Source organism: Macaca mulatta, chromosome 14 (genome assembly GCF_049350105.2).
Source record: "Macaca mulatta isolate MMU2019108-1 chromosome 14, T2T-MMU8v2.0, whole genome shotgun sequence".
In the NCBI taxonomy this organism is placed as follows: Eukaryota; Metazoa; Chordata; class Mammalia; order Primates; family Cercopithecidae; genus Macaca; species Macaca mulatta.
The window spans coordinates 119585907-119609482 of record NC_133419.1 but is presented as its reverse complement, the minus strand read 5'-3'; the positions used below and the strand labels follow the sequence as shown (position 1 = coordinate 119609482).

Sequence of the window (23576 nt, the reverse complement as noted above, 5' to 3'; positions counted from 1 at the left end):
GGGATAAAATCGACTTCTCAGGACTGTGGTGATTCAACCACCTAACCCAGGACAGTGCTTGGCACAGCAGATTGGCACTTGGAAAAGTTTTGGTGATTAGATCAAAGCATCATCATGAGACAACATGCATGAAAATGCTTTGTAAGCGGTGACGGGACACACGGGGCGGGGGGGGCTACCATTTTATCTTCTTTCAGGTTTTTGGCCCCTTCCACCTGTGCCTCCCTAAACCTTGTCCAGTGCCCAGCTCTTGGCACCACCAACCCATCAAATCAGTATTTACTGAAGTCCAACTATGAACCCAGCCAGCACTTGAGTATTGTGGGGAATGTAGAGGCTAGGAGGCATGGTCTGAGCCCTTAGGAATCTTTTGGGGGAAATCAGACATATATATATATGTATATATGTGTGTGTGTGTGTGTACAGCTATATATGTATAGGGATGTGTATATATATATATACACACACACATATGTGTATGTGACAAGATAAAACACATGAGGAAGTACTCAGGTGCTATGACAGGATAGGTGGTCAGAAGAGAGGGAGGTCAGTGAGGCTAGAGTTATCTGGGGACCATCCGTGAGGATGGGCAGGGGACAGGACCGAGGAAACAGCAGGAGCAAGCAGGCTGGCTAGTGTTCTTCCTATCAGACGGTCAATGCTTGTCACTTGGTATTAATTCTGGGTGGGTGGGGACAGTAGGAAACAGAGAAAGTGCCCTGGGATAAGGAGACCCAAATTCTAGTCCTGGGCTTACCACTTTCTAGCTGGGTAGCTCTGGGTAAGTCCTTAGGTAATGTAAACCGCAATTGCCTCACCTCTGTAATGGGACTATAACATCTTTCTTGAAGGTTTGTGGTGAACATAGAAACATGTGAAATGTTTTTAAAAAGTGCTTTGGGCCAGGCGCAGTGGCTTATTCCTGTAATCCCAGCACTTTGGGAGGCCAAGGCAGGCCAATTACTTGAGGTCAGCAGTTCGAGACCAGCCTGGCCAACATGATGAAACGCCGTCTCTACTAAAAATACAAAATCAGCCAGGCATGGTGGCAGGTGCCTGTAATCCCAGCTACTTGGGAGGCTGAGGCAGGAGAATCGCTTGAACCCAGGAGGCGGAGGTTGCAGTGAGCTGAGACCGCGCCATTGTACTCTAGCCTGGGCAACAAGAGCGAAACTCCGTCTCAAAAAAACAAAAAAAAGTGCTTTACAATTTCTTTTTCATTGCATCGATAATCCTATAGGGTGGTGAGAGTGGGTGTGAGTGTGTGTGTGTGTGAGAGAGAGAGAGAGAAGCACTTTGAGGTTAGGTTAGGAGAGCTCTTTTGAGAAGACAAAGGTTTCACTTCCACAAACATTTTCTTAGCATCTACTTTGTGCTGCTGAGGATTAAGATGAAAAAACTCAGTCTGTGTCCTCAAGAACCTCATGGTCTACTAGGGGAGAGACATGAATAAAGAGATGCTCAGTGCTTTATGGATGTGGGTGGGTACAATGAAGAGGGGACCCAGTGCTCTGTGTGTGTGTGTGTGTGTGTGTGTGTGTGTGTGTGTGTGTCGGGGCAACTTCCACTCCTTCCAATCAGTGCAGACAGGAAGGTAGGTTTGTCAAACCTTTCCCTAGCCTGGGATGTTGTTGGCGCGTCTCCTCCTCAATCCTCAGGAGTGGGGAGAAGAAACCCCCCTCCCCGCCCCCGGGCCAACCTGCCTCCGGCTAGCCGGCCGGGCGCCTTACCGAGTCAGACCACTGGGAGGCTGGGGGAGCCGGGTTGGGCGAGGAGGCAAGCGAGATGGGGGAGCTCTTATTTTGACAGGGGCCTCTCCGGGCTCTGGTATGAAGGCAGAAGGAGGCAGCCAGAGAGCCCCGATGCTTATTCAGGCTGGGGAGTGGAGCCGAGTGGAGGGGCGAGCGAGGCTCCGGCAGCGCAGGGGAGCCCGGGGAGGCGGCGGCGCGCGGTGGAGCCAGTGGCTGGACATGCCCCGGACCCGGGGCCGCTGCACCACTGCCGCCGCCCGGAGCCAGACGGCCGGACGCCCGCACGCCTGGGTCCCCCGGCGCCGCGCAGCCCGGGGGCTGCGACCCGGACCCTCGGCGTCCGACCAACAATAAGCGCCCAGACAGCCCCCTCCCCACCCAGCGCCCGCCATCCCCGCGGGCTTTGGGGAAAGTGAAAGGAGGAGGCGAAGGAAGGAAGGAAGGAAGCAAGCAAGGGAGGAGGAGCGGGAGCAGGAGCCAGAGTCCTGAGGTTCGGGGCCGAGACCCCAGCCCCGCGCCCCGGCCCCGGCGGGTGTGCGCGCTCTCCCGCCGCTGCCCGGCGCCCACGACCATGCTCCGCGGTTGGGAGGCAGGAACCCAGGCACCCAGCGATCCCCGGATAGCCTCCCCCGGGCCGGGCTGGTATTGAGATCAAGGCGTCCAGGATCAAAAGATCACCGCCTGCCCGCCCTCTCTGCATCTCCAACTGGCGAGCGGGAGGACCCCCATCCACACACCGACCCTGACCTGGTTATGGCTTCCAGCTCCGGCCTGGCGTGAGGACCCCCCAGTCCGCGTGAGGTGAGGGGTGGGCTGGGGGCAAGGCGAAAGTCATGCCAGGCCAGCAGAGGCGCGAGGAGGGAGCTCCAGTTTGAATCGGGGAGGGGAAACACAGTCGGATTGTCTCTTGCTCTCTGGCACGTAACCCCAGGCTGTTTAAGGTGTGGGGGCGCCCCCAGGGTCAGTGGAGGCTACTCTTAAGCCCCCAATCAGGTTGGCAGCTCCAGAACACCGTGGGGAGGGCTTAGGGGCAGCCAGGGGACCCTGCCACCCTAGCGCAGAGAACAAGGCCGGCCTTGGGCCAGCTGGAGCAGCGAACCTTGCCCTGGGGGCTTCTGGGAGATGTAGTCCCCCTCCCAGGCTCACCAACCCCGTGGGTCTTCGCACCCCAGCCCTCCTTCCCTGACTGATGGGAGCCTCCAGAAGGAGATGGGTTAGGACTAGGGAGAGCTGGGGGTCAGTCACCCTTTTCCCCCAGGCACTGCCTTCGAGTAGCGGGGGCTGTGACTGAGGAGTCTCTTCTTTCAAGGCTTCTGAGTGATGTGGGCTTGGCTGGGGGGTGGGGCAGTCATACAGTTCCTTGGAGGTGTCCCTGCGCTGCTAAGGGGAGGTGGCCCCTGCCTTGATCCAAAGGAACCCTCGGGGAAGAATGCAGGAAGAGAAGTGAGCTTAGGCTTCTTGTTCCGCTAGGGTCGGTCCTATTCCAGAGCTGCTGGAATTTGGTTTCAGAAGAGACAGAGGACTACTAAGGAGAGAGTCCCTTGAAGTCTAGGAGTCTGGAGGGTGTCTCTGTGGAGCAATGAGGCTAGGATCAGCTTCTGTCTGTCTGTCCAGCTTCCTTCCTTCCGGGTTTTTCTGACACCCCCTCCCTCCCTCCTCTTTCTGTCTGTCTGCTGCTTGGGGTGGGTGTCTGTGTCTGTGTCTGGGGGGACCTCTGCTGAGAGGAGAAAAAGTGTTGCTCTGAGAGAGGTGACCTGGGCATGTGTTTGAGCCTTCAGAAAGGGGCTCCAAGGCTCCCTGGATCTTTTGCCCTGACTCCCAGCCTTGGTTTAGTGTGAAAGCTGTCTGTGCACTGTGTCTGCTTTAACTCTGCTGCTGCCTCTGAGCAGCTCTCTGGATGAGACCGCCACAGTGAGTGGCCTTCTACTGTCTTCTCCCTCTCTTCTCAGCCTCTCCAGGGTGCAGCCACTTCCGGGCAGGGGCTGCCTTGCTCCTTTGCTGCCGCTCAGCATGGGCCTGGCTACCTTCTCCGGGTCAGAACCACAGTTTCATGACCCCAGAGGAAGAGCATGCTCAGCCTCTGTCTTCCTGGTGTCAGCTCTGAGGCCCTGCTGATAGAGGCCTCAGGACAGGACCGGGAGAGAATGAGTGAAGAAGGTGAAGAGCAGGGAGAGAGACTGGGAGGCTGGTGCCAGGAAGGAAGGTGCCACCTCCCCCAGGTGATTTGCCTCCTTGGCCTTGGAGAGCCAGGTCTGGAAGGCCAGCCTTCTGGCCACCTCCCTCTAGGGGTTCCCTGCTTGCCCATGTTGCTCCTGAGTGGTGTGGGGTGATAGTTCACAGCAGGAAGGGTGCTGAGGGGCAGATGGAATACCTAAAATCTTGGATCCAGAGTGACTCTTGTGCCTGGAGTAGAAGGGGTCTCATGACTGGTGATGGGTTCTGGAGGCCCATATGGAGGTTCAGAATGAGTTTCTACTAGGATGGGGAGTCATAGGATTGGAGAGATACTACAGGGTCCTAGAGAGGGATTGGCAGTCCACAGAAATCTAGCGCCTCAGTGGCAGTGTGGGACCTATTGATCTTGCTTGTTGAATCTGTGTTGGGTACCCATGACCCTGCTTAGCTAGTTCCTGCCTTTGGAGTCCTGGTACCTGGGTTAAGCGGGAGCCCTAGGCTGGGATCTCAACTTCCACACCAGGCAGGACAGTAGCCTCTAGGCAGAGGCCTAGGGGGTGGCAGTGTCGGCTCAGCAAGGGCTGGAATGCCTGGCACCTGCTTTAGATTAAAGGAGATGCCGAGCAAAGGGGAGCTGCCTGCCTGTCAGGGGAGTGGCTGGGATGGAGCTCCATGGACCCCAGGAGTGGAGTGGGAGGAAAGGACCAGGGTTGCAGCAGCAGCAGCCCAGGCGGGAATGGAGGGAGCCACTGTCACCCAGCTCTGCAGCCCTCCTCCAGGGAGTCCAGTAGGAGGAGCTGGGGGCACCCCCACACTGCCCCTAGCACCACACGCTGAAGTTCTGTCACAGGACCTGGGGCAGCTCTGGAGAGCTGGGGTGTTCAAGTGTGCAGTCTTCCCAGGATCAGAAGAGGCCCACAAGGAGGTGTATGGGGGGTCCTTTGGGATTCTCATGGTCTTGCTGCCATGCTGGCTGTTTCTGGGGCTCTTTGGGTGCTGAGAGTAAGGTATCTCAAGAGTCTGGGCACCCAGGGGTGACAGGGGAATGGCATCCCTTGCTTCCTTGTGCCAGAGTCCTGGGCACTGCCCGGGTGCTGACCTCTGATGGGGGAGGGGGCAGAAGGGGGATGGCACCGTGGGAAAGTGGGCAGCTGTGGGAGCCAAGCGGGTACAGGCTGGGTGCCGCGGGCAGGGAGCCTCTGCCAGGCCCGCTCTCCCTGGGGTGGGGCGGCTGTTCCATGGACTGGCTCAACCTGTTGAGCGCCTGGCTGCTCTAGCTCGGCGTGTGTGCCCCTGCCTGCCAGCCCTGCCAGCTGCCCACCCATAGCCACACCGTGGGGGCTGCCCTCGGAACTGAGGGAAGGAGGCTCTAACTGGCCAGAGGGGCCGGGATGGGGCCGGTGGGAGCTCCTCCCAGGGCTGAGGAGCCCATCTGAGTCCCAGAGCTGGGGCTAAAGCCAGTTGGAGGGCTGGAAGGCCAGGGCTAGGAGGGGAAGGCCAGAGCACTGCAGCTCCTGAGCTGGTGCATGTCACTTGGCTCAGCGGCCCTGAAGGCTGCCTGGACTTACAGCCTGGAATTTCCTCTGCCTGGTGCCAGGGCCAGGCCTCCGAGCCCCACCCCCAGCCTGGACTGACCTCCCCTCCCTCCCCTCCTGGGGGAGAGCTCAGCCTGACTTTCCCTGGAGGCTGGGGGAGGGGCAGTAAGGGCATTCTGGCTGCTGTGGGAGGGGTGACTTCCTGGGTGTGGGCATGTGTTGCACTGCCTCAGTCTCCCCGAGGGTTCCGCATCCCTGTGGAGAGGAAGAAAGCACTGGCTTCCCAGGGGGATGCCCACAGCCTGCTCTGAGTGTGGGGGGTCCTGGAACCTGTAGAAGACCCCTGACTCCTGCAGGCCCTTGCTGTCTCCCTGTCCCCTGTGACCCCTTAGCTTTCCACCCACTTTGGGGCTGTGCTAGCTGGTGGGGAAGGGGAGCCAGGGTGCCACTCTGGAGAGCAGAGGGTGGTCACTGCCCAGGAGTAGGGGAAAGGACACAGACAGGTTCCCTCTGATTCTCCATGCTGAGGGGGAGGGGCGGCCTCCCCTGCCGTCTCACTTTTTCTGTCAGTGGCAAAAGCAGAGGCCTCTCCTTTGCAGCCCAGGCCCTCCCTGCTTGACCCTGGACCGGCCCCCCTCCTAACCTTGGTGTTTTATTCTAGGCCCCCTTCCGCCAGGGCTGGGACTCCCTCTGTCCATTCCCGATCCTTCTCCAATGGACTGGTAGCCCTGGGCTGGCCTGTCTTCCCCTCCTCCTCACTCTGCACTTCCCCACCCCCAGCCTCAACTGGGAATGGCCCTGAATCCAGCAATTCCAGCATTTCGAAACCAGGATTGTTTTGAAATCCCTGAGTGGTTCTCCACCCCCTGCAGGCTCCCCTCCTCCCCAGAGCACTGCCTTCTAATCCGACTTCACACACTGTACGCTGCAAGTTTGTGTGTTTGAGTTTGTGTGCTAGCACATGGCTGCGTACTACTTTGTGTGTATGTGTAAGTTTGTGTGTGTGTGTGTGTCTCAGTGTGGGTGTATCTTCTGTCGGCGGTTCTGTTTGGCAGTTCTGTGTGATTGGCCGATGTCATGTGTGTTTCCTGAGCTCCCCTAGACTGTCTGTATGAATACGGTAGCCTCTGTGGGTCTTAAGGGGCCACTCTTGGAGAATTTGGAGTGCTTTTTAGGAAATGTTTTTGGATGTGCATCTTTGGGAGTTGCGTCTGTGTTGTCAGTGTTGGGGTACCTCTGGAGAGTGTGTGTGCTGGGGGCGTGTCTCGTCCACGTGCATGTGCATGTGCGTGCACACACATGCGCTTCACTTCTCTTCCCTCCTCTCTCCTCCCTGGGAACATGTCTGGGGTGTGTAGTCACAGGTCTCCCCACAGCTCCCTGGGACATGGAGTCCTCTGCCCTTTGATAGGGAAGTTTCCTAGAGTGGGGCCAAGGCTTCTGGCAGTTCTGTGGTCCTTGGAGAGAGAGTGGTGCAGTGGGGACTTTGTGATGAACCCTCCCTGGGAACTGGGTTCTCTCCCTCTACCCCTCACGGGCACCTAACACCTTGTAAGGTCCCCATACCACCTGTCCACCCTCTTCTGGTCCTGATTATACAGTGGTGGTTGTTACAGGGAGGCCCGGTGCTCTAAAGGCAAAGCGGTGGGGAAAGGGAGCTAACCCCCCACCCTGGGGTCACTTGCTTCATTGAGGGCAAGGAACAGCCAATCACATCAGACCTGGGAGCTTGGTGGCAAATTTAAGGTTCAGAAAAAGTTGACTTCTCCAGTGAGGGCCAAATAGCTAAACAAGAGAAGACACTCATATTTCCAGCCTGAGCAGAAGACAGAGGGGTCTGGAATCCAGGCATCTGGGGTGGGGCCAGCTGCCCTTTTAGCCTTGATCGATTGTGGGAAGTCCTTCTTGATGTTTAATCTCATTCCCAGTATTCTACATAAGAGAAGGTTCCTAGGGTTTTTTGATTTGGGGCCGAAGAGAGGACGGTGATAGCAGAGTTGTATCGGCATGGGATGCAGGCGCTAGAACCCCCATAACCTTTCTGTATCTCAGTTTTCCATCCTGGGATCTCAGGCTAGAATGGAATGCATTCCTCCAGAAGCACTTGTGACAAATCAGTGAGGAAGCAGAGTGCTGGGGCTGGGGCTGATTGTGTGAGTCAGAGACCTATGGAGACAGCAGCAGGAGGTGGACACAAGGATAAGCTGTCCCTTTTACGTCCCCACCCCCAGTGGCCTCTGGTCCCAGAGCACAGTGGGAGGAAGGGAGGGGTACAGGTTGGTACCGTGCTCAGTGACCCAGCAGGGGGAGGGCCTTGGCAAGGAATTTTCAGTTTGTTTCTCAATCTCTGTCTCTGAGACACGCACACACGTCACTGCAGACACCTTTAGGAGATGAGCTCAGAAAAGTCACCTAGGTGGCGGCAGGGCAGGGCAGTGCCAGACGGGGCCATGTGGAACCAGCCTTTTGCTGGTAGATGCCCTGCTCTGTATGATCCTTAGAATGGAAAGTTGAGCCCAGCCAAAGGTCTTCTCCCCAGCAGCCCCCATCTCAGGTCTGGGAGGAACACAGGCTGGAGAGGGTTAAGTCTGGTTGGCAGGGACACCCCCCGCCCAGTGCAGTGAGAGAGAGGGAGGGGTGGTTAGCAGCTTGCTCTAGTTGGCGTTTCTCCCAGAATTCTTCGGAAAAGAACTCCCCTTTGACCCCCCAGTACAAACTGAGCCCAGCCACCAGCCTCCCTCCCGCCTGCTGTGGGAGCTTCGCCCAGCCCCCTCCTACTGAATTGCTAAACCTATTCCCTCGCCCCAGGCCCTCCCAACCAGACCAGGTCCTCAGGACTTGGCGTCTTCAGGGGACCAGGGCTATAGCCAGGGAGACCACACAGGGACACAGAATACACAGCCATTCTTTTCCCTGACATAGGATAACCTGGAGGTGGCTGGCACTAGAATCTGGGGTCCTCCAGCCTCCCCATGCCTCTCCTCCCCCAGGTCCTCAGGCCAGGTCGTGGGAGTCCTCTGCCTCTCCTCCTCCCCATGGGGCCAAGCTCTAAGGGAGCGCTAAGGTCTTCCAGTGCTTTCTCGTCTCTTCCAGGCTAGGGAGGGGATGGCGTGGTGGGTGGGGGGTGCGGGGGGGCGGTGCAGCTGGGTCAGGCTTGGCTCCCAGCCAATCCACAGAAGTCCTAGCGGGGGTGGGGGGTGGCAAATGAGTAGCTCAGAGACTTCCTGGAGCTGCAGGCTGTGTGGACTGTGTGTACATGTTTATGTGGTGTGTTGGTGGGGGGTGCTGGGGTGATGGGAGGAGCGGGGGCATAGATTGCTGGAAGGGGGCTTCTAGCTTTGACCCTCTCTCCACAGGGAGCCCCCATCCCAGACCACACCCTTGAGCCTGAGCCCGACATTATTCCTGAGGTGAGAGGTCTGTGTGCCCCTGTGTGTCCCTCTCAGCCTCCCTGATTTCTGTCCGCGGCGGCCGCGTCATCCTGGCTTAGCCTCTTGCTTGGCTTTTTGTCTTTTGGGCTCCCTCCTCTTGGCTTTCTGCCCCCATCTCTCCTTTCATTCCCCTCCCTCCAGAGGAGGGAGGTCTCCTCTGGCTCCTGGTGGGCAAACAGCCTGACCAGAACCCTAGACCCAGTCGGGTGGGGAGTGGGGCCGGGCCGGGAGGGGTTACAGCCAGGCTCCAGTGAGAGTCCAGCCCTTCTCTATCTCAGCGGATCTCACCCCCCACCCGCCCCACCCTGCGGGAGGCGAGGAGATTCCGCCCAATCGCCCTGGAGGGCAAGGTACGATTTCCTGGTTATCCCAAGTCCTTGCTCCTCCTCGCTGGCTTGGCCTCTTCTGGCTCAGTCAAAGCCAGAGTGGCTGCCAGCCACAGTAGCGTGGTTTCTGCCCTGGCCCCCTGGTCCCCTAGTGTACACATGTGTGCGTGTATACACACACACACACACACACACACACACACACACACACACGTGCGCACGCGCCAGCCTCTTTCTCTCCGTCAGCCCCCCTTCCTTACTTAGCAACAACTCCCTGAATTCACAACAAACACTCCTGAGGGCTCCTGGTCCGACTAGGGAAAGCTGGGAAGCTGGGGACTGGGAGGAGGCGCTTCTCCTAGACCATCCCCAGGAGGGAGGGGCTTCTCATCCCCCCACCTCAGCCCACACCCTCCCCATTGAAGCCACCCTCCCAGGGACACCGAGGAAGTGGTCCTGCTCTCTACTGAGGAATGAAAGAAATGGGGAGCATTGGCCAGGTGTGGCTGAGCAGGTGGGTGGGGAGCAGGGCTGGGACTCCACCCTCACTGGTGAGTCCCACTTGACCTTTGACCCCCACCTGGGGCCTCTCACAAGCCCATGGTAACTCTTGGCAGGGGCTCTGTGCTGTTGTCTCAATGACTGGCCTTGTGCCCTCCTCTGACCAGCAGGGACAAGGATGGGTGAGGAGGTAACGGACTGGAGTTGGGCGGGGCTGGGGGAGGCTGGAGAACTTTGCTGTGTCCTGGCAGCACAGGCCAGGCCAGACGGGTACCTGGGTTGAGGGAGTGGGGAGTGGTGCTCTCTCTCTCATCTTCCCTGGGCAAGCCCTGGGCACATCAGGCATGGAAGGAGGATGTGAGGAGCGAGAGGGTGGGGCCTGGGTACCTCGTTCATCATTGTTCAGAGGACTGATACTGTGGTGCATCTGGAGTATTGTGAAATGGCCCAGAACCCAGATGCCAGGGAGTCTGAATTCAAATCCTGCTTCTTCTTTTTATGGGCCTTTTTTTATGGGCCTTAGGCGAGTTATTTCACTTCTTGGCACTTCCCTTTTCTTAGTGGGAAAGTGGGCATAATAAGAATGCTTTCTTACCAGACTGTTCTGAGGATTAAATTAGATGATGCACTTGAAGCATTTAGGACTGTGAAGTTACAAAGTAAATGCTCAATAAATGTTGGTGATCCTTCTCATTTTATTAGTTAGAGCTCTTCACAGGAACTTTTGACCCTCCCAGGGTTTCAGCACGGAAAGAATTGATAGTGAGAAGAGGGAGTGTGGGGGTGGGGAAGAGACAGCCTTTCCACACTCCAGATTCCTGGATTCTTTTTTTTTTTTTTTTTTTTGAGACAGAGTCTTGCTCTGTAGCCCGGGCTGGAGTGCAGTGGCCGGATCTCAGCTCACTGCAAGCTCCGAGGCCTCCCGGGTTTAGGCCATTCTCCTGCCTCAGCCTCCGGAGTAGCTGGGACTACAGGCGCCCGCCACCTCGCCCGGCTAGTTTTTTGTATTTTTAATAGAGACGGGGTTTCACGGTGTTAGCCAGGATGGTCTCGATCTCCTGACCTCGTGATCCGCCCGTCTCGGCCTCCCAAAGTGCTGGGATTACAGGCTTGAGCCACCGCGCCCGGCCCAGATTCCTGGATTCTAATACCCCTCCAGACCCACTGTTTGCTACCTCCGTTTCCCCATCGTTGGTGCTTGCTGACTTCTTGATTGCAAGTTTGCCAAATAGCCAGGGGCCTGGAGAAGGCCCAGGGAGCTTAGGACACGTCTCCCTCGCTATCTTCAGGCTTCTCAGGGCCAGCCCTCCTCCCTGAGGCTGTTTGCTCAGTTCTGCTCCAGCACTCCTCCCACTGCCCCATCCCCTGCTGCTCTGCTCTCACCAGGCAAACAAGACATTCCGTCCTTAAATGGCTTAAATGGCCGCCTCCTCTCCTTCCTGGCCTAGGGGTCAGGGACCTGGCTTGGGGAGCGAAGTGTCAGTGTGGAGCTGTGACCTGGATGGCAGCTGTTAGGAACGCCTCAGGGCCCTGGGCCCCCGGATTCCCTGTGCCCTGCCGGGGCATTTCCCTGAGGGGCAGTGCCCAGGCCTATGATAATGTGGGGGAGCCCTGAGGGGCGTGTTTGGCACCTGCTGGACACAGATGGTCAGGGACGGGGCATGCTGAAGCCCAGAAGGGGAGTGGAGTAATATCAGCATCCACAGCGGCCAAGGGACACCTCCAGAGTCCCTCCCTGAGCTGCAAGGGGGAGTGTGGACACTAGGAAAAGTTCTGCCTTAACCCTGTGTGCTGGCAAGGGAGAATGCTGAGTGGGGCCAGGCGGCCGGGGCTCCTATAGGCCCTGGGGTGAGAGTGGGATGGTGGAGGGGCTGAGGCTTGGGAGCTTCTGGATGAGGAGCCCAGGAGTGGGCGGCAGGGATGGGGTGCCCACAATGAGGTGTGGAAGCTATGCAGACAGGTGGGTAAAATCTTCTGGGGACTAAGATGTGGTAGAAGTGCCTAGGATCCCAGGGCCCCTGGGTCTGAGGCCTGGACTGAGCTGGCAGGTGTCTCTCTGGCGTGGTACCAAGAGGGGTGGGCTGGAGCCCCTGGCCCTGCTTACCATGTTCCTCTGCATCCAGAGAGGACACCTCCCTTCCATGGGCCGGGGGAATGAGGGCTCAGGGTCTGCCTGGGCCATGCCTCGCCTCATTGCTGGGCTGGCCATGCCTCCTGTGCCCAGCCCCTGGGGCCTGTTCCTTGGGCAGGCTGGGGCTATTTTTGGGATCGGGCTGGGGCTCTGGGGCTGGTTTCAGATGTTCCAATGTGAACGGGAGAAAATGGGAACAGATGGCTGGAGGGTTCCGATCAGTGGGTACTGCTGGGCGCAGGTTATTTTTAGGACCTTGTTAACCCTTTGGGGGCTTGTGGGGCCACCCGGAGAGATATAGCCCTCTCTAGTTGAGAAGAGAACAGGTTTTCTCCCTGGGCCCCTACTTTCCAGAACTGCTTGTCAATTGTTCCTTTGAGATCCACGGCTAGAGAGTAGGCTTAAGCTTTCTCCCGGCCCAAGTACTACAGGGTGACAGCCAAGGGACAGGCAGGGAGAAGGGCACCTGGCAGAGGGGAGGCTGGCCCTCTTGAAGAGAAATTCCCCTTTACTTGCCTCCTGGACTTTTGAGACATGGTCCTGAGGCTAAGAGAGTGGACAGCTGCCCAGCCCCTCTCTTTTTTCATGCTGTGGGTTTGAGTGTGTCGGTGAGCCCACGATGCCCAGGACTGTGCCAGTGGAGGGAGCTGGCCTCTGAGAGGAAGGCAGGGAAGGAGCCAGGTCTTGGTACTTGGTGCCGCTAATATGATGCCCACGGGCCCTGTTCTCTTGGACACTCACAGGGAAAATATCTGGACAGTGCCTTCCTTTACCAAATGCCCACATATTTGGGTGCCATGGCAGAAGGTAAAAATGAGGACATTAAGGCCAGAAGTGGTTCGTTGAGGGCTGGTGTGTCTTAGGCATTCTGTTAGTTTCACACTGTTACCTCACTGTATAAAATTATTCTCATTTTGCAGATGAGGAAACTGAGGCTCAGAGGGATAAAGGGAAGGACAAGGCCCCATAGATGAGAAGGGGCAGGGTGTGATTGACACTGTCTGACTACAGACTCAGTTTTGTTTTGTTTTTTTTTGAGACGGAGTCTTGCTGTGTCGCCCAGGCTAGAGTGCAGTGGTGCATGTCAGCTCACTGCAACCTCCGCCTCCCAGATTCAAGCAATTCTCTGCTTCAGCCTCCCAAATAGCTGGGATTACAGGTGCCCACCACCATGCCCGGCTAATTTTTGTGATTTTAGTACAGACAGGGTTTCACCATCATGGCCAGGCTCATCTTGAACTCCTGACCTCGTGATCCACCTGCCTTGGCCTCCCAAAGTGCTGGGATTACAGGCGTGAGCCACTGCGCCCGGCCCTCAAACTCAGTTCTTACTCCACTGCATCCTACTGCATGCCAGGGCCCCAGCCCCAGAGGGCGAGGCCGCCAGGCACCAGACCTCCTCTGGGAGCAGCTTTACTGAATGGGTGTGGGAGAGGAGGCCTGGGGACAGGGGACCCTGCCTGTCACCGCTCTCACAATCCCCTAAGCCCTTTTTGCCTGAGGGTGCCAGGACTGACACCAGAAACCCCGTGTGGCCTTCCTGTCTCCCCTGCAGAGGATCACAGGCATACATCCTGTCTCATCACCCCCACCCCTCCCGGCCTGGCCCACGTGCCCGTGCATCCTGGAGGGTCATGACAGTCTGGATGTCAATGTGGGCAGAGCTCATGGAGCCCCCAGGTGCTGCTGGTGCCAAGAGTGTGGGCCAGCAGGCGAGGGGAGGGGCCAGGAGGATGCGTCTGCCTCTGGCTGTACCTGGGGAGAGAGCAGAGCAGGCAGGCGGGCGGGCGGGCGCTGGGTGAGGTCCCACCGTGGTGCGCTTGGCTGTGCCAGCAGTCTGCTGCACTCCATCCTCCCACAATGGCCCCATTGTTCCCAGCAGCCAGGCAGTTTGGAGGAGGTTCCTCGGCCACCCCTACCCCCCTAAATAGGGACCAGATTAACCCCTTGGAGGACTGAGGCCAGGTGAGGGCCCACAGGGAGCTGCCTTGCCCATCTCTGCCTGTTCTGGGAACCCAGGCTTGGGAAGTTACCTTCTACCCACATGAACCCAGCACCAGACCACCTCCTGAGATAGGAGCCTCCATAGGGTAGAGAGTGGCACCTGGATCATCTCCTACCCCCACCCTGGTACAGGTGCCAGGGGACAGGAAGTACCAGTGGGGCGGCGGGCAGAGACCAGATATATTTGGGCCGGTGGGGCTAATTCCAGCCACCACTGCCTGCCCTACTGGCTCCTGAGCTCCTTTCCTTCCTGTGAAACCAGAGCTAGGTTGGGCCTAGCTCAGGATTTCGGTGGATTTAAAGAGGCAGCACCATCCCTGCCAGCCTGGCTCCCTCTCCCCTGCCCAGGTAGGGTCTGGGGCAGAGAGAGGACTGGAGAGCTTCTTGCTCCTCCCTCGCCCTGGGCTAACCCCTGGCCCTTGCCTCTGTTGGGGTACCAGGCTTTTGGCACTCCTCTCTCCCAGAGCCTTGGGCGGGTGGGGTGGGCGGGGGTGGGCTGTGGTTTCCTGTGTTGGTTGTTTGTGCCTGGCCCAGAGTGCCCGCCGCCTGCCTGGGCTTCCTGCCCTGTCTTGTTTCCTTGTGCCCCCCACCCCCTCTCCACCCCTCCCCCTGTGGGAGGGAGCAGCTGGGGACTGGGTAGCTGTCTTTGGGGGCACCCCACTGCCAGGCCATGATTGCTGCCCAAGGCCCGACCACACTGACAATGACTGTAGGATCCAAGAGAAGTGAGGTGACCTCAGGCCTGTCCAAGCAATGCCACTTGTCCCTGCGAGCTCCAGAAGGGACAGTGGGCCAGAATGGGCAAAACCACCGATCGCCCCCCAGTACCCTGTTCAACGATCCCAGACCAGAAAGGTCTGGGACCAGGAGTTTCCATGGCCCTGTGGAGCTGGGGTTGTCTGACATTACCCTAGGGCTGCAGGTGGGGTGGGGCTGGAAACTCCCAGGGAAAACCTCCCAAGCAAAAATGGCTGATTTGCATGGTCTCCTTTGGCACAGGGTGGGGGGAAGTGGGGAGAGCTACTAGGAACCAGGGCCATGGGAAGGCCCCCTAAGCCTGGAAGTCCCCACATCGAGGGTCCCAGAGCAGCACCTTGGTCCTTGAGCAGATTTCCTGCTGGGCTACGAATCCTTGATCTCCCCACCCGCTGAGTCACCACCTCAGGAAGAGGAAGTGACCTGAGTGGTGGAGAGAGCTTCTGAGGTCTGAGGGGTCCTGACACCCAGGAGAAAGGGGATTTGGGACCCTGTCATCTCTGGCGCTGTATCTCCCTGAGCCAGAGGCCAAGGATCTCGTTTGCTCTGTTGTCCCCAGCAGGGTCCTGAGCCCTCGTGTCATCACAGAGGGCCCTGGCAGACAGAAGCATGGACCCTCCAAAACATTTTCTTACTGCCTCTTTGGGGTGGTTTTGAGCTAGGCAGTGACACTGGTGGGCCAGCTGGTGAGCCAAGCAGAGGCTCCCAACGTGGGGGCACCTGGAAGCAGGCAGGTTGCCACTGGATGTGTGAACGCCTGCCCTACCTGTGGTAGTTGTGTGTGGAGCAGAGCTGGTGTGTCACACCTGGAGGCTCTGGGCATCTGAGCCTTCCTCAGCTCTTCCCCCAGCCAGGATCAGGTCCACTTTAACCCTTAGCAACCCTCAGGCTGCTGGCTCCTACCCTCGAAGTCACTCAGGGTGGGGTGGCGGGTGGGGGAACGGATGGATATCTCAGGCCCTTTGTCAAGCCGCCTCCTCCACTCCTCCGGGCACATTCATTCTCCTGGTATGCGCCTGGCCTTCCACTCAGGTGACTTGCACCTGCTCCCTGTTTGTGAGCTTGCTACCCCTCCCCACCTAACCCCCTAAGAGGGAGGCACGGTGATGCGTTCCCAGAGCCCCATCCCTTTGCTTTCTTGCACCTCAAGGGCCCCTGGCCTGGTACTAGGAAGCCCCCTTCACTTGGTACTTCAAAATTGCATTGGACTGAGATCAGCCCTCCTGCTTCCCATCACCAGGCCTTCCAGGTGTCTTCAGAGACTGAGTGTGTGGAGGAGGAGGGGTCTTTGGGAGCTGGGGCAGACTCTTGAGGGGCAAAGTGGGGAGGTGTGAGATGGGAAAGTCCTGACTCATCCACGCTTGACTCAGCTCGCCCTGCGGCGGGGTGGGAGAGAGGGGGTGGAGTCCCAGAGGGGAGGGTGACTGAAAGAGTCTTCTGGGGAGGAGCCTAGGCCTGAAAGGCCACTGGGGAGGACTGATTTTCTAATAGCCCCTTCCCAAATTCTTACAGGTTCTCAATTTTTGAGGCTGTGAACATAGGTAGTGAATGGCCCTTGCCCTGCCCCTCCCCCCTTATGGGGGGCCTGGGCACTGTGGCTGGAGTGTGGGAAGCCCACCTATCTGATGCAGGCTCAGAGGAGCAGTCCTGCCTGGGGTGTCGAGGTGGGGCCACTGCAGTGTCTGGAATGAGGGTCCCCACACTGCCACGTACTGGGTCTGTGACAAGGTCACATCACTTCCTCTTCCCAGACCTCAGTTTCCTCGTTGAAATGGGGTCGATTCTTTTGAGAATCTGCGAGTTGGTGAAGGGAGAGCCTGAGATGCATGCCAGCCAGGAGCCTGCTCAGAGCCCTGCTGTCTCCAGTGACTCCAGCCTCTGCCTCTGCTCTTCCCTGGTTGTGATGGAGAAGCTGGGGGTGGCGGGCTGTTTCCCAGGCAGGTCCTGGACTTTGGAACCTTCCCCCAGGAGCCTTCCTCCCCAGAGACAGGGCTGGAGTGGCGAAGGCCAATGTGCCCTAGGGTTAAGTTGGGGTTACACTCCCGCAGGGTGGCAGGTGGGGGCCTCTCACCCCGAGGTCCCCGCCCAGCCTCCAGCAGCCCCGCAGGGAGCATCAGGAGTGTGCACCGGTGTCTGGCCGGGCCTGTCACCGGGACGAGGCTCATGGGCCCAAGACTCCTCCCCTTTGACAGGGATCGACTGCTGGAGGGCGGGTAGGGGAGGCGAGGGGGAGCCAGGGCTGGGGGCAACTGGGTGAGGCCTCTGTTTGTGTAAGTCTGTTGCTGTATCTATGGCCCTGTGCGTGTTTCTTTGTAACTACCAGGCTCAACTTTCTTCGGCTCTCTTGTGGCCGGCCTCAGTCTTTTCATCTGTTCAATGAGTCCGGCGCTCGCACTCAGCCCTCGGGCAGCCCCGGTGTCTGCGCGTGCCCCAGGCTATCTCCGCGGCTCCCGCTCCGGCCGGCGCTTCCCTGGCCTCCGGCGCGCCTCTAGCTTCCTGGGCTCCGTGCGTGTCTTTGTCTCCCTGTCCACGTGTGAGCTGTTGAGTGTGTGTGAGTCAGAGTTCGGGTGTCTGTGGGTCTCTGAGCCCCTGCCGGCAGCACCCGGTGCTCGCCAAGCTTTTGCCGGCTGGCGCGCGCCCCAGCTCCTGGCGGGACTAGTCCGTGTGTCTGTCCGCGCGCGGGGCCTGGAGAAGCACGCTGCAGTCCTGTCCGCCTCCCGCTCGCTGCCTCGCTGGCTGTCGCTCTCGCTCTGCCTCTCCACCCGGGCTTTGCCGAAGGGGGCGGGGTGGGGGTGCAGGGTGGGGGGAGGGGAGGCTCCTGCATTCTTGCGGTCGGGGAGGAATCCGAGCCAGCGTTACTGGTCTCCAGAAGAGCCCAGCTGCAGCCCCGGGGCCCCGCCAGGCCTCTCGCTGCCCGCCCGGGCCTGCTGGGATGGGCACGGGCTAGGCCTCGAGCTGGGGACGGGGCGGGGCGTGGCCCCCACCCCGGGCCCCCTCCATGGCTGGAGCGTTCTGGGGGTGGGGCGTGAGGGGTACCCCACCCTGGATGAGGGGCGCGTCTGGGAGCAGGAATCCCTCAAGGGGCCAGGGCAGACCTCACGGCCGCCACACGCGGTACCTTTGCTACCTAGCCTTTTAGTGAATTCTGTCTCTGCCGCCCGTCAGGGCGGGGGCTTGCTGGAGACTGCAAGCCCCCTGAGGGCAAGGTGCGGGAGGGATGGGGACAGGGCTGGCCTCCAGGATCGAGACCCCATCTCGTAATCCTCTTTTTCCAGTGCCACCCCACCCTACCCAGCTCCCTAGTCCCAGGGCTGTTGGGGCTTCCTTTCTCCCCTCCCCCTCTCACACCCCCTCCCCAAGTCACGAGTTTTCTCTTTGGGGCTTGTTGCTGCAGTCCGTGCTCCAGTACCGAGTACCTGGCTGGGCCCTGGGCACGCACAGGGGCCGTAGCCCCACTGTGTGTGGGAGCCATGAGGATCCTGGCTAACAAGACAAGGTGTGTGGGTGTCGTGGCGGGCGGGATGTGTGTGTGTGGAGTGTGGGAAGGGATGGGCCCAGTGGTGATGGGGCCCAAGCTGTGCTGGCCAGGAGAGGAGCCGCCCTGGGCACCTGGCTCCCAGGCCACCAGTGGGCTAAAGCGGGGTTAGCATGGGAAGGTCTGGCCCGAAGCAGGAGGCGCAGCCAGCCTTAGTACCTGGGCCCGGGGGGCAGAGGGGACTGGCAGCCTGCTATGCTTGTGGCTTTTGGTCCCTTCTAGTTCTTCCCTCCTTAAAATGGTTTCAGCAGACCCCCTCCCACCCTACTGTGGGGTCCGAAGGCCGCCTCTGGCCTCAGTCTAGCTGGAGGTGGGAGCGAGAGTAGGGGGCGGTGCCTGCCTCCCTCCCCCCACCCCGGAGAAGCCGGCAGACAGGGCCAGGCGGCAGCAGCAGGACAGCAGAGCTGAAATAAATCTGAGCTGGTGTGGAATGAGGGGGGATAAATATCCTCTCCCGTGATGTGATCTTTCCAGCGGCTATTAATAGGTCTCCGGGGAGGGGGAGGCGGCGGGGGGAGCGGGCTGGAGCTTAAAGGGCCCGCAGCCTAGGCTGCAGGAATCCTTGGCTTCAAGCTGCACTCCCCATCTGCTTGACACACCGCTCCCCTCCCCCTTTCCTCCTGCTTCTGCCTGCCGGCCTGGCCTGCCAGGCCCCCCTCCTCGGGCCTTCCCCTCCAGCTGTCTGGACCAGTGGGTACCACTCCCCAGTGTGCGTTTCCCCACTGTCCCTGGGGAATGAGACCGGGGCATGTGCAGTGACCCCAGGTCCTGCGGCCCTTCTCTGCTGGTGTTGGGACATATGGGAGTTGAGGTTTGAGACCTTGGAAGGAGTCTGAAGACAGCAGATCTTAGAAGAGAGGATGCTTAAGTCTGATACAGAGGACAGGGTTGCCACAGAAGCTTGCAGGCTGATGGGTGTTGGGGCTGAGGTGGGCGAATTCTGCCAACTCTGGGCCCTGGTTTCCATTCGAATTGTGGAGGCTGGAGGGTGGAGGGTTTCCCCGTCTCCACTCCCCAAGGTGGATGAGGGCCTTAGCCCTTGTCTGAGGAAGCCGTGGAGGGAAGTAGGGAATAGCTGGTGGTGGTCTTGAGATGCCACCCCTTCCCCCTACCATCCCCCATTATTAGAGGAGGCAGGATGGGGCAATTAAGTTCCAGGCATGCCTAGCCCCTAGCAAGGTTAACTTTTCACATCTCTCCTACCTTCTCCCAGGTTACCCCACCCCAGGAGGAGAGAAGCTCCAGGGAGCCCGCCGCTGTCCCCCCGCGGCCATTGCCCCCCTGCCCCAGCCAAGCCAATGCACCCAGAAAATAAATTGACCAATCATGGCAAAACAGGGAATGGCGGGGCCCAATCTCAGCACCAGAATGTGAACCAAGGACCCACCTGCAACCTGGGCTCGAAGGGCGTGGGGGCGGGGAACCATGGGGCCAAGGCCAACCAGATCTCGCCTAGCAACTCAAGTCTGAAGAACCCCCAGACAGGGGTGCCCCCTTTCAGCTCGCTCAAGGGCAAGGTGAAGAGGGAACGGAGTGTGTCTGTGGACTCTGGAGAGCAGCGAGAGGCTGGGACCCCATCCCTGGATTCGGAGGCCAAAGGTACCCTATTTCCTTATCCCCAAGACCCTAGCATCTCCTATAGTCCAAGGCTCAGATGTTCTGGGAGATCACCTCTCTGCCCCCTGCTTGTCCAGTCCTCACCCCACATTATTCTCCAGTGTTTCTGCATGGGTACCTTTCAACACCCACCAACCAGATCATTTGGGATTGGGGCTGGCCATGGTGCCACCCATGGAGGGGCCACACAGAGTGGTCAGACTATGGATTCCTTCTCCTCCTGCTTACCCACTAGAGCTCCAGAGAGGGACAGGGAGGTGCTGTGGAGTGAGGAGCAGACCCCAGACCCACACACTTCCCAGGAGCCTCCGTATCCCTGCTGGTGGGAGCCCTCTGGGAGCAGGCACTGGGGCCTGGAAGAGTAGCAGCAGCTCCCCCTCCCCGCCAGCCCTAATTAGAACCAGTTGTGGTTGGGGATTATGCTGTACTTGGTGTTGGCGGGGGGAGGGGAGACAGGCATGGGGCTATAGAGAGAAATCAGAAACAAATGGTGTGGTAGGGACCACGGGCTGGCGAAGTGCCCACCATGGCCTGGGCAGTGCCCTCTAGGGTGGGGCATCTTAGAGAATGGGTCTGGGAGGGACCCCGGGTGTGGGAGGATGGGGCCTCTGGGCACTCACTCTTTCCTCCATCCTGCCTGGGCAGAGGTGGCGCCCCGGAGTAAGCGGCGCTGTGTGCTGGAACGGAAGCAGCCATACAGTGGGGACGAATGGTGCTCTGGACCGGACAGTGAGGAGGACGACAAGCCCATTGGGGCCACCCACAGTGAGTGCCTGTTGATGCCAGGGTGCTGTAGCCAGTGATGTTCCAGGGGGATGGACTTGAGAGGACTGAGCCTGGGAAAGAAATGAGGGCTGGGAGCCCTGGATTTGTCTCTCCCATCCCACCTCAGACTCTGTCCCTCCCTGCACTGCAACAGCCTTGCCTCTGCCTTCCAGGTGCTCAGTGGCCCCCTCTCCCTAAGGACCCTTGGTGAGGCAGAGTGGAATGGCCCCCTTACTGGTCACATCACCCACACCTCTACTCGTGAATTCCTGGCCTATGCTGCCACCTTCTGGTTAGTGGAGGCAGGGCAGTGAAGGTCCAGTGTCCCTGGGAGTGAGACAGTTGACTCTGCTGTGCAAAGCCCTGCTAAGCCTGGGTGTGAGCTGCCACTTGGCTGTATCTCTGGTGCCCTTCCCTAACCTCTAATTGACTCCTGGCAAGTACCCAGGGTGTGTCACCAGGACAAGAAGTGGGTGTGGAGGGATGCCCACTCCTCCTCCGATTCTTTTATGAATCCGCCTGTATTTTGGCCTTCCATGAGTGATGGGGGAGAGCCAGAGGTAACCCCTACCCCTGGGAAGCTTGTACACATTTTTTTCCCCCTCAAAGTTTACATCTTTTTGATGGGAGAGACATAAGAAACTAGCCAGAGAGGCTAGGTGCGGTGGCTCTCACCTGTAATCCCCAGAATTTGCAGGGCTGAAACCGGAGGATTGCTTGAGCCCAGGAGTTCAAGAACAGCCTGGCCAACATAGGGAGACCCCATCTCTAAAGAGAGAGAGAGAGAGAGAGAAAGGAAAGAAGTAAAGAAAGAAGAAAAAGAAACTAGCTAGAGACTATTAAATTGTGAATTTCTTGAAGGCGGGGATGGTAGAAATAAGAAAGAAAAGAGTACGTTGACTACTTTGCTACTCTATTTTATTTAATCCTTACAATAGCCTTGTGAGGTCAGTGTTATCATAATGTCAATTACAGAGGAGGAAAGAGAGTCAGCAAATGTGATGGAGTGAGCAGACTATGTCTGTGGCCGGGGTGCAGAGGGTCAAATACCAAACCTCTACAGCTAACTGGAACCTCACAGACCATCCTGTATCGGTTCTCTCTCCCCTGTGGGACTAACCTGGTGGTCGCCAAGCCTCTGGCTGAACCCTTTGATGATAGAACCCTTTACTGCCTCCCAGGCCAGACACCTCCCCCCATAGCCAACACCTCCAGTTCACTTATGTCACATCAGACTGCACCATTGTAGAAGCTTTGTGAGTTTTATTTATTTATTGTTTAGAGACAGGGTCTCTCTCTGACACCCAGGCTGGAGTGCAGTGGTGTGATCACAGCTCACTGCAACCTCAAACTCCTGAGCTCAAGTGATCCTCCCACCTCAGACTCCCAAGTAGTTGGGGCTCAGGCATGTATCACACATGTATCACACCTGGCTATTTTTGTATTTTTTGTAGAGACAGTCTTGCCATGTTGCCCAGGCTGATCTTGAACTCCTGGTCTCAAGTGATCCTCATGCCTTGGCCTCCCAAAGTGCTGGAATTACAGGAGTGAGCCACTGTGCCTGGCAAACATAGGGAAATACAAAGTAGAAATTGCTGACATCCCATACTCAAGGCGACTATTGTAACTAATTTAGTAGTACTGCCCCTAGAGTCTTTTATTTATTTATTTATTTATTTTTGAGTTGGAGTTTCACTCTTGTTGCCCAGACTGGAGTACAATGGCGCAATGTTGGCTCACTGCAACCTCTGCCTCCTGAGTTCAAGCGATTCTCCTGCCTCAGCCTCCCAAGTAGCTGGGATTACAGGCATGCGTCACCACACCTGGCTAATTTTTGTGTTTTTAGTAGAGATGGGGTTTCACCATGATGGCCAGGTTGGTCTCGAACTCCTGACCTCAAGTGATCCACCCTCCTCAGCCTCCCAAATTATTGGGATTATAGGCATAAGCCACCGTGCCCGGCCTGCCCTTAGATTCTTTTTTTTTTTTTGAAACAGAGTTTCGCTCTTGTTGCCCAGGGTGGAGTACAATGACGTGATCTCGCTCTTGTTGCCCAGGCTGGAGTGCAATGGCGCAATCTCGGCTCACCACAACCTCTGCCTCCCAGGTTCAAGTGATTCTCCTGCCTCAGCTTTCCCGAGTAGCTGGGATTATAGCAATGCGCCACCATGACCGGCTAATTTTGTATTTTTAGTAGAGACGGGGTTTCTCCGTGTTGGTCAGGCTGATCTTGAACTCCCAACCTCAGGTGATCCACCCACCTCGGCCTCCCAAAGTGCTGGGATTACAGGTGTGAGCCACCACGCCTGGCCACTGCCCTTAGATTCTTAAAGAGTTCTTATTGGAGGGGCGATAGAACGTAGACATTGACAGAACTAGTTCTGCCATTAGGCTGCCTTGGTTTGCAACCCAGGTTATTTCTGTTAATTTGGGAAAGGGCCTCCGTTTCCTCATCTATAAAAATATTATTTATCTCATAGGGTTCGTACAAGGAGTAAATGAGGTTATACATATAACATGTTAGCTTTTATCGTTGTTATTGTACTAGAAAGTTCCTTGTTGGACTAAGCCCTGCCTCTCTCCCCATAGCTTGTATCCAAGAGCCCCTCAGCAACCCTCACACATCGAGGTCAGCTCTTAAGCTCCCCCACAAATTTCTGGCTCTGCTCTTCTATGTAAAATTGGAGAGAGAGGGTCTAGAGCAGGGCCATTTTGGGGTGGGTCCATCAGAGAAGAAGGTGGAAAAGAAACTTTTTCCAAAGAGGGCAGCCTGACGCTGGGCCCATGGCCCGGTGGTCACTGCCCTGGCTCAATGGAGACAACTTTAGGCAGTTTGTCTCCCATTAACTGAGAATGCTGGGACTTACTGTCTGCGGGCCAGGCACCGTGACTTGCTTTTCTTGGCATGGGAATGGGCCTACCCACTCACCTAGACCCATTGGAGATTTTTTTCTACACTAAGACTTACAGTCAAGTGTATAACCATGGAACAAAACTTCCCTTGGTGCTGAGGGTAGCTGGTCTGTCTTGAGAGTGTTTCCAGTAT

At 57.8% G+C, this 23576-nt stretch overlaps 1 protein-coding gene across 6 annotated transcripts in view; it reads left to right on the top strand.

Moving 5' to 3' along the window:
* Positions 1-1871: 1871 nt before the first annotated feature.
* The window catches only part of BCL9L (BCL9 like), a 30869-nt gene continuing 9164 nt past the window's right edge, over positions 1872-23576 (top strand). Inside the window, exons 1-5 of one of the 6 annotated variants that reach the window (XM_015115935.3) lie at positions 1872-2555; positions 8821-8874; positions 18008-18109; positions 19362-19747; positions 20411-20530. In XM_015115935.3, the coding sequence (XP_014971421.1) occupies positions 18084-18109; positions 19362-19747; positions 20411-20530 (532 nt within the window). In that variant the 5' untranslated portion in view covers positions 1872-2555; positions 8821-8874; positions 18008-18083. Of the gene's footprint in view, positions 2556-8820; positions 8875-9742; positions 9913-18007; positions 18110-19361; positions 19748-20410; positions 20531-22527; positions 22638-23576 lie in introns of those variants that run through there. The other 5 variants (XM_077964488.1, XM_015115936.3, XM_077964487.1 and 2 more) reach the window with 5 other exon arrangements.